A 10,397-nucleotide genomic window follows, 5' to 3' on the forward strand; every position below is an offset into this window, starting at 1 on the left:
TTTATGAGTAATTTTAGCAGGTGAAAAAAAACCGAGATGTAAGACTGATGGTCCCTCAAAACTAATATAAGCTAATATGTTTAACACATTGATAAACATTAAATATACACAAACGGACCAAAGCAACACAGGATACCACTAGTCAAGGAATCGTTTAATTTGAATATCTCTTCAGTGTTTACACTAATACTGTATACGCATTATGACATCCTCTACAAAGATTCCTTTCAACAGATGACTGAGTTGAGAAATGAAGGCACATGTACTCAAGACAATATCAGAAACAATCTATGGAACAAGAGTGAACGGGCAGGTCTGTAGAGGAATTCTTTCTTTTTCTGGGGTTTAAGTACACAAACAAAATAGTGACAACATACGTAAGTCAGACAATACAAGTCCAAAGCCAAATGTAAAGTGAGGAGTATTTATATGGGCCTATGGGTATTCGTCTTTTTTAGATCATAATGTTTTCTATCCAGGGCTCATTAGGCTCTTGTCATTAATGGAGTGGAATGGTTAATGTACACTAATAGCATGTCTCAGCTGGATGTGGAAAGGAGTAGAGTGCTAGGTGGAATGGTAATGATGTGCGTTGAGGAGAAGCAGTTTGGCTGACTTCAGTAAGCATGGTCAGCAACAAACAGGGACTCCTGAGCTGCTGCTCCCTTTGCTCCAGAGGACACATACTTCCCCAGAGCTGCCAGGCTGTTATTCTGTGGAGAAACACAGAGCATTTTTATAGATAGCATCGAATTCTCAAGTAACTGAAAAACAGTGAGTATGAACTGCTACTTTGCTTTTCATTTGTCTGGTGTGCGAGGTTGTCATGTTTTGAATGCAAAATATATTATCTGGCTGTAATTCATAGTACTCTCCCCAACAGTGTACAATATACAAAAGCTAGAATCAGTTCAAACTCAAGCTGTAATAGTAATGGGACAGCAGTTAGAAATTGTAGTTTAATACCATTTCTTGATTCTTACAGGTTTATGGAGGTTAATATATAATTACCCCTAAATATATATATATATATAATTACCACTTACAAACGGAGTATCAACAATGCTGAAAAGTGGTATCAAATCTGATGTCAGTGTATCACTAATAATATTCCCATAATTTAATGTATGTATGAATTAACTGATTGCATTTGTACTTTTACTTAAGCATGGTTTTAAATGTAGAACTTTTTTGTTTAAAGTGTGAAAGAATGACGTGAAAGTGAGCCGCGCTCCAACCCGTGAAACTGAAACCTGTTGCACTTGGTTGACAGGCAAGTAGGTACAGTGTACACACCAATAAAGTACAATGAAAGGATTCTGATTAAGGCACTGGGTTAGGGTTATACCACCCAGGACTCTGCCTGACCACCATATTTCCATCTTTCTAATCCTGCTTCTCACTTACCAGTGCTCTCTTCACATACTCCTCCTGACAGGCCTTGCCATTCTCTGGTTTGCCTCCCCAGGCCTTCAGTGCTGAGGCCTGCAGGGCCCGACCATAGGAGAATGTCAGGGCCCATGGCCTGTGCAGGGGACACTGGTTGATGGCGTTCAGGTTGATGGTGGCCTCCTCCTCACTCTGGCCTCCAGACAGAAATGTCACACCTGGGGAAGGAGAATTCACACAAGGATAGTCAGGTGGAAAAAGCTATACTTGCCATAAATTTTATGAATAAAGTATCTATTTATCTGTCTGTCTACAACCATAACCAAGTGTACATAAATCTGTTTGTCGTGTTCACCTGGCACAGCTGGGGGCACAGTTCGACGTAGGGCAGTGACAGTTGCCATTGCAATTTCCTGAGGGCTGTATTTTTTGGGACAAGAGTGTCCAGCAGTCACCATGTTGGGTTTGAGCAGCGTGCCCTCTAGATAGACATGGTGATCAGACAGTGCCTTGTACACAGCTGCCAGCACCTGTGTGAGAGAGAAGAATATTGATTTTTCATTCCACTGCTTTCAGTAAAATCTGTTTCATGAGCACAGGTACAGATTCCACTGAGCTAAAGTATGGCAGTTGACTTTGTAAAGTGAAGGAACTGAACATTTCTCCTTGGGTACTATTTAATCAGAATCAGAATGAGCTTTATTGCCAAGTGTGTGAGCACACACACACAAGGAATTTGTTTAGGTACAGGGGGGGGGGGGGGGGTACTCCAGTGCAAACAGACATAGATACAAATGCTACAAGGGGTAAAAACAGTAAACATAAATGCTACAGAAACAAATGCTATAAAAAAAACGCAAAGATAACCTGAAGACAGAATGTAAGGGGAACTAGGTGGTGTGCAAAGAGCAAAAGGTGCCAGTGACATAGTGCATAGTGCAGGTGGTAGGAGGGAATGGTGGAGAGCTATGAGTTTAAGAGTTGGATAGCCTGAGGGAAGAAGCTTCCTTTGTGCCGGGCTGTCTTGATGTTTGGAGCTCTGAAGCGCCGTCCAGAGGGTAAGAGCTGGAAGAGGTGGTGGCTCGGGTGGGTGGCATCCAGAGTGATTTTCTGAGCTCTTTTTCTCACTCTGGAGGTGAACAGGTCTTGGATGGTGGGTAGGGGAACACCGATGATCTTCTCAGCAGTCCGAACTGTTCTCTGAAGTCTTAGGATGTCTGATTTAGAGGCGGAACTAAACCAGACAGTGATGGAGGAGCACAGGACAGACTCGATGACCGCTGAGTAGAACTGGGTCAGCAGCGTCTGTGGAAGGTTGAACTTCTTCAGCTGGCGCAGGAAGTACAACCTCTGCTGGGTCTTCTTCATGATGGAGTCGATGTGGAAGTTCCACTTCAGGTCCTGAGAGATGGTGGTGCCCAGGAACCTGAATGATTCCACTAGTGCCACAGTGCTGTTCATAATGGTGAGAGGGGGGTGGGTGGGGGCATTTCTCCTGAAGTCCACAGCCATCTCCACTGTTTTGAGCGTGTTTAGCTCCAAGTTGTTGTGACTGCACCAGTAAGCCAGCTGCTCCACCTCCTGTCTGTATGCAGACTCTTCACCGTCCTGGATGAGACCAATGACAGTGGTGTCATCTGCAAACTTCAGGAGCTTCACAGAGGAGTCACGGGAGGTGCAGTTGTTTGTGTAGAGGGAGAAGAGCAGTGGGGAGAGAACACACCCCTGGGGGGCGCCGGTGCTGGTGGTGCGGGAGCCAGAAGTAAATTTCCCCATCCTCACTAGCTGTTGCCTATCCGTCAGGAAGCTTGTAATCCACTGACAGGTAGAGTCAGGAACGGAGAGCTGGGAGAGTTTATTCTGGAGGAGTGATGGGATGATGGTGTTGAATGCCGAGCTGAAGTCCACAAACAGAATCCTTACATAAGTCCCTGGTTTGTCCAGATGTTGCAGGATGTAGTGCACCCCCATATTGACTGCATTATCCACGGACCGATTGGATCGGTAGGTAAACTGCAGGGGGTCCAGGAAGGGTCCAGTGACGATCTTCAGGTGGGCCAACACCAGTCTTTCAAAGGACTTCATGACCACAGATGTCAGAGCCACTGGTCTGTAGTCATTGAGTCCTGTGATTTTTGGCTTCTTGGGGATGGGAATGATGGTGGAGCGTTTGAAGCATGCAGGGACTTCACACAGCTCCAGTGATCTGTTGAAGATCAGAGAGAAGATGGGAGCCAGCTGGTCAGCACAGGTTCTGAGGCATGATGGTGAAACCCCATCTGGTCCTGGTGCTTTTCCTTCTCTTGCTTCCTGAAGAGCCGACACACATCGTCCACACTGGTCTGAAGTGTCGGAGCGGGGGAGAGGGGGGTTGATGGTTGGAGGTGTTAATGGTTGCTCTGGAGGACAATCAGAGCGTGTGGGGGGTGATTCAAATCTGCAATAGAACTCGTTCAGATCGTTCACCAGCGTTTGATTGCCTATTGAGGAGGGGGATGGAGTCCTATAGTTGGTTATTGTCCTCAGGCCTCTCCACACTGAAGCAGAGTCGTTAGCTGTAAACTGGTTTTCCAGCTTTTTGGAGTAGCTCCTCTTAGCTGCTCTGATCTCCTTTTTCAGTGTGTTCCTGGCCTGATTATACAAGACCCGATCACCACTTCTGTAGGCATCTCCTTTGGCTTTACGAAGCTGTCTGAGTTTTCCAGAGAACCACGGTTTGTCGTTGTTGTATGTTAAGAAGGTCCGGGTGGGAATGCACATGTCCTCACAGAAACTGATGTAAGATGTAACAGAGTCCGTGAGTTCGTCCAGGTTTGTGGCAGCAGCTTCAAAAAACACTCCAGTCAGTGCATTCAAAGCAGGCTTGTAGCTCCTGCTCTGTTTCCCTGGTCCATCTCTTGACAGTTCTCACTACAGGCTTAGCAGATTTGAGCTTTTGCTTGTATGTTGGTATGAGGTGGACCAGACAGTGGTCAGAGAGTCCTAAAGCTGCTCTGGGGACGGCGTGATATGCATCCTTTATTGTGGTGTAGCAGTGGTCCAGAATATTGCCCTCCCTGGTGGGGCACTTGATGTGCTGCTTGAATTTGGGCAGTTCGTGGCTCAAGTGTGCTTTATTAAAGTCTCCGAGGATGATTAGAACAGAGTCCGGGTGCTGCTGCTCCATGTTCGCGATCTCCTCAGCCAGCTGATGCAGCACGTCGCACAGGCACGCTTGCGGGGGAATGTAAACACTGACCAGAACGCACGAGGAAAACTCACGCGGCGAGTAGAAGGGTTTACAGTTAATGAAAAGCGCTTCCAGGTCAGGACAGCAGATCTTCCTCAACACTGTTACATCTGTACAGCACCTCTCACTGATGTAAAAGCATGTCCCCCTTGTTTATCCGGGTAAGCAGGTGTATTTCGTCCATTTTGTTGGGTAGAGAGCGGAGGTTCGCCAGTTTCCTGAGAAACGCAGCCGCTCCGCCAACTAAAACGCTCAACAAAACGTCCGAGTGTGCAAAAATTGGAGGAAAAATATCCTGGGAGTGCTGCCGAATGCTTAGCAGTTCAGCCTGAGTGAAACTTAATAAGTTACAGAAACAAAGTGCAGGACAAACTAACAAAAATAACAAAACAACTGGAGAGCTCCAGACCGAGGCAGCCGTCCGCGGCGCCATCTTGATACAAAAAAAAAAAAAAAAAAAAAAAAAGACAGCCATATTCATCACTATCACTACATGGCCCTATCCATGTTTCATACATGAGTTGGGCAGTGTTACCATACATAGAATGTTGTATTTAAACACACCGAAAGAGCTTGTGTGGCTTAGAGGAGATGGATGGCAATGTTGAACCAGACTAGAATACAACAGTTTGCTGGATTGCCACAAAAAGACATTTACGGTCCTGTGATGAGCCTTGGTGATACCCCTCAGTCCTTCTCTCATACCAGGTGAGGTTCACATTTGTGACTTAGAGTAAAATGAGACAAAATCTATTGAGTGAATTGAAATAAAATTCTGTCTGGAAATTTAACAGCTGAATGGTAATAACTGGTGAGTCAATTTTTAATCTTCATAATTGCAACATTCTCTTCGGCCTCAGGAGAACTTAGTGTAGTGCCACTGATACACATCAAAATTTTAATACTGTCATTGTGAGCATGTTAGCACATTGATGCACTGCAGCTTCAGCACTGCTAAACTAAAATGAATTTTAAGTTTCTTTAAAATTATTAACCTCAATCAACTTATCAGCTATCTGTTTAAATGTAGTTTCCATACCTGTGAAAAGATCCATACAGCTAAAACATGATTTACATGATCCGAAAAAACAACTTCAAGCAATTAACGTGCAACAGAAGTTATTGCATGACACAGCCTGTTGCACTGAGCTTGCTGCAACAATTTTTCACCAAATTCCTTTACAGCTTTTCTGTTGATATGACAAACATGTCAGAACATGACAACATAACATGGAAAACCACAACAAATTCAGGTTTCACTGGTAAGTGCACTGGCAAGACTCAGTCATACGTGAACCATTAATGACAACCAATAATGTCAGTAATGAACCAATAATGACAGACCAATCACTCACCTTCTCAGTCACATACTGGCAGCGCTTCAAGTCATGGTCACCATCTGGGAGAATCTCAGGCTCCACAATGGGCACAATGCCATGCTGAGCAGAAACAGCAAAGGAGAACTTTTAATGGTGGATGTAGTAGAACACAGCAACCAGTGTCATGACAACAGGCAACAGTACTTCCTCTGTTTCGGTCGTGACTTGTGTACTAACTGTATAACAGTTGGTCGGAAGAAAACCTAATGGGCCAACAGCTTTGCAAATTACTTTGCATTACATGTGCGTGTCTAACCATCTGGCAGATACTGGCGTAGCGGGCCAGCACGTTGGCATTCTCCATGATGGCCAACTGGGATGGGGTGTTCTGGGTGATCTTTAGCACACATCGCCACTTGGCAAAGTCAGCACCATCCTTCTTGTACTGAGCGCAGCGCTCATAGAGTCCATCCAGACCTCAGAGACAAAACACACACACAGCAAGTTTGTATAAACTACAATGTGGACACCCCAAAATTGTCATGAGATGAGAAGCAAGAAAACAGAGGCTGAAAGAGCTTTCTGCTGAGGAAGAACTACCACAGAGATCTTGTCTAGTCAAAACAGAATCTGAGACCAAGTCACATATTTTTAATGATGTATCTGAGGTTAAAATTCAGCAGTGTAGTGGAGAAAGAAATAATCAGTTCTTCACAATGTTTGACTACTCTGGTAGAAAATAAGTACTAGAACATCTCTGTACCTTGAGTGGTGGTCTCTCCATTGGTGCCAGCAAGGGGAACCACGCCCTTGTCCACCTTGATGCCCACCACCATACCCTTCTCTTTGATCAGCTTGGGGAAAGGCTTGCCGTTGTCCGTCTTTTGGTACAGTGTCTCATGGAAGAAGATGACGCCCCCAATGCAGGGCTTAACCTGGTCGTCAGCAGTGAAGAGTAGCTGGCGGTAAAGCCTCCTGTTCTCCTCCGTGTTGTCAGCATTGATGCTCTGGAAGCGCTTGGCCATGCTGCCTGGAGGTATCAGGAAACAGGGAGAAGACGGTTTGAAAGGCTACAGATTTTAAAAGCCCAAACAGTCTTTAAAGAAGGCTTCTGACCCTTTTTAGCCAACTCATGCTTTTCATCTGCCCCCTTCTCTCAGCTTAGACCTAACTAGAGAGTGATATTCTATTGTTAAGATTTCTTCTTCTTACTACTTTTTAGAGTTCTAGAGAAGCAAAACTCCAGTATTACAAAAGTACAAGCATCAGTTTTGAAAAACGTTGCTATATTTTGTATCTCAGAAATCGTTTTTTCTTCTCTCCTTCCCGTGAGTCATCTGGGAAGCTGTCAAATCCGTCACAGCGGGTTTTCAGGCCAGGTCAGGCCCACCATTTTATCGTTACAACATTTACCACCTGATTGCAAAGAAAATGCTACTCCTAGGAGACTTATCATCATTACTAAATGTGAGACATCTGCCAGTCAAGGAAAAATACAATTTGATACATACTTCTCTTTAAGCCTTAAACAAGTAAACCATCTGGTTTCGATATTTAGCTAATTTCTAACAAATAAATAGTTCACATATTTCTATACCCAATGTAGAAACCTGATACTTTTTCCTGTGAGGTTCTGTCTCCTACACAGTCCCAAACTGGGCTCATTTTGATAGGACAGTTTGGAGTTTCTCAATTGACTAATACTGTCAGAGATTTTTGTGGACCCATCATCCAGTGGCCATTAGAGTAAATGCTGATTAGGAGTAGTTAGTGGGACATTTCCATCCATCCATCCATCCATCCATTTTCTATACCCACTTATTCCTTAACCAGGGTCACAGGGATCTGTTGGAGCCTATCCCAGCTCTCTTTGGGTAGAAGGCAGGGGTACACCCTGGACAGGTCATAGCAGGACATTTTACATTGTTAAAATAAAGTTGTTAGTGCACTCTGATGACTTAAAATATACAGTATTAAAATATACAGTATTTTGAGCATTTCTGTTACAATTTCTTTCTATGCCAATTTCAATATTTCCAATTTCTGCACTGATACCAATACATTTGACACTGATGACATTGGCCATGTGTTATCAGGTTCTGATTATATTAGTGGGTAGAAAAATGGACAACAGAACATTTTGTATATGCGTTTATATTTCCAGCTGAATACTTTGAGTGGTTAACTTGATAAACACACATTAATTGTAAACATCCAATCAGCAGATAGATATTCCAATTGTTTCTAAGGTGACTGATATGTTACTGAACCAGACTGTGCCTTCTGCAGTCATACCTGTGGATTCATCAGCTGCCAGGATGCCTTTTCCAGGGGCCACGATCCTCTGAGCAATATCACTGAGCTCCTTCTTTTGCTCAGTACTCAGGAAGGGATACGCGTGAGTCATGATGACTGTGATGGAGACAAAAAGAGAAATAGAGAAACTGATACTGACTTTTTAACTAACGCCATCTATTGCCTAATGTACACTGGTTGAGATAGTGCAGTCTCACAAAATCAAACCACAAGATGCCTACAGTATATTCTATTATATCCGACAGACAATATTGTTTTGTTAAAGCTTGTAAAGTTTTTCATATATGGTCTAAAATATACTTTTAATGGCTTCCTCCACCTCACCAAGAATTCACTCCTAGTGAGGTAAGTAGTTGAACTAATGTATTATAATTTTAAATTATATAGCATTTTTTTTGCTTTGTCTGAAAACGGTATCTTGAGTTTTCACACTCGTTATACATACATATATTATATACAAAGTAAAAAGCCTTTCACATTTAATACAACATATGTATGTATTTAAATCAAAGAGTCATAATAAAGTCCCCCCCGAAAAGGACTAGTTACATTTTTACAGAAAACCGACTTGTTTTGCTTATGACACAATAAGTAGATTAAGCCGTTTGTTCGACGTTACTTGTGAATAAACGTGGTTTTGCGCGCATGGCTTCTCGGTTATGGAGAAGTTTCACATCGTGGCACAAAGTGTTGTAACATTAAGTAGCCAAAAGAACGACTTCAAAGCCCATTCATTCATCAAATGTCTTTACGCTCTGCGCCACTTCCGCGTCTGTGTCAGGCCCATCGGAACGACTTGGAACCGTTCCCAAACAGGTTCCTCTTGATTATGCTATACTTGTCTGTGTCGGTTCGTCTATCGCTTAATGGAAAATGAAAACTGTAGCATTGTTATCAGCTATGTTAGAAATTCCTTCAACATTCAGAAATAAAAAGTGAAGTAAAGTGCAAAACTCCATATAAAGCTTGAAATAAGAACAAAGTTGTCTTCTTCCCAGCTAGTGCTTTCAGTTCTTGGATGTAAAATTCCTTGATCGGGCAAAAAAAACTTACCAAATTGTTGGTGTGGCTACGACAAAGCACAACAAGGAAGCTGCTGTGACCCCAGACAGATGGAGAAGAGAGAGAAGGGCGAACAGGACAAGAGCAGAAGGGTGGGGTCACGGTGGATACCATCCAATCAGATTTTAGCTTCCACCGGAGTGACGCACAGCTTCTCCAGTAGGAAGATGATGTGAGGTCAGGGCGTGTGTCTGAGCGGGACGGGCATCGCGGTGATGCTGCAACCAACTGGCTGCATGTACCCATATTATTGTCTTACAGGCAAACATGTCCAGTAAAAGGAACACAAATTTGAGGCTAATCTAGAAAATTTGATTTTAAGAAACTTTAAGCATCCAATAAACCCTGACAAGGCAGTCATATTTATATAGCTGCTGTTGCTTTTTGAGGAAAGGCGTTTCAAACATTGCTGGAGAGGTTGTGTTTGATCACCTAAATGAGCCTGTTGGTCTCATCAGGCTCAAAAAAAGCTGAAAATTCCCTTACAAAGCATATACAGAAGAGCACTGCCATTACACCACCAACCATTAGACTACAACTACAAACTCAGAGCTGAGAGTTTCCCATGGACTCTATTAGCTTTTCCAAGTAAGATGTCTCGGAGGGAGTGCTCTATCCAGTGGTGGTTAGCACTGCTGCCTCACAGCAAGTGGGTTGTGAAATGTTTGAACCTGAATCTTTTATGTGTGGAGTTATATGTATGTTCTCCCAGTGTGTGTGTGGGTGGGTTTTCTGGTCCTACTCCAGATTTCTCCCAACCTAAGATGCAGGTTAGGCTGACTGAACCCTAAATTGCCTATAGGTGTGAACTTTTCTTCTGTCTCTATGTGTCAGCCCTGTGATATACTGCTGCTCTGTCCAGAATACACCCTTAAGCTCTAGGCAGCTGTCTAGAGGCATAAATCTACTCACCCCAACTGGTCGAGACAGATGGCTGCCCAAACTGAGCCCGGTTCTGCTGGAGGTTTTTTATTCCATTAAAGGGAGTTTTTTCTCTCCACTGTCACCAAGTGCTTGCTCATAAGGGACTTGTTGGGTTTTTAGTTTTTGTAAAGTGCATCGAGATGATTTGTATTGTGATT

General features: G+C 43.5%; 1 protein-coding gene across 1 annotated transcript; it reads right to left on the bottom strand.

Moving 5' to 3' along the window:
* Nucleotides 1–133: 133 nt before the first annotated feature.
* On the bottom strand, nucleotides 134–9,463 carry LOC113140521 (fructose-bisphosphate aldolase A-like). Its single transcript, XM_026324381.1, has 8 exons — nucleotides 9,307–9,463; nucleotides 8,233–8,349; nucleotides 6,701–6,967; nucleotides 6,254–6,414; nucleotides 5,974–6,057; nucleotides 1,745–1,919; nucleotides 1,408–1,607; nucleotides 134–713 (listed from the first exon to the last, which is right to left on the bottom strand). Exons 2-8 carry the CDS (start codon nucleotides 8,342–8,344, stop codon nucleotides 618–620), a joined length of 1,095 nt encoding a protein of 364 aa, XP_026180166.1. The 5' UTR covers nucleotides 8,345–8,349; nucleotides 9,307–9,463; the 3' UTR covers nucleotides 134–617.
* Nucleotides 9,464–10,397: the final 934 nt, after the last annotated feature.

The sequence above is a fragment of the Mastacembelus armatus genome, chromosome 8, assembly GCF_900324485.2.
Source record: "Mastacembelus armatus chromosome 8, fMasArm1.2, whole genome shotgun sequence".
Lineage (NCBI taxonomy): Eukaryota > Metazoa > Chordata > Actinopteri > Synbranchiformes > Mastacembelidae > Mastacembelus > Mastacembelus armatus.

Excerpts from the sequence above, each read along its gene's own strand:
- LOC113140521 (XM_026324381.1), bottom strand. The coding sequence starts at position 8,344 with ATGACTCACGCGTATCCCTTCCTGAGTACTGAGCAAAAGAAGGAGCTC. Across the intron at positions 6,058-6,253 it reads ACGCCAGTATCTGCCAGATG|CATGGCATTGTGCCCATTGT; the intron begins GTTAGACACGCA and ends GTTTCTGCTCAG. Across the intron at positions 1,920-5,973 it reads GCCAGTATGTGACTGAGAAG|GTGCTGGCAGCTGTGTACAA; the intron begins GTGAGTGATTGG and ends TCTCTCACACAG.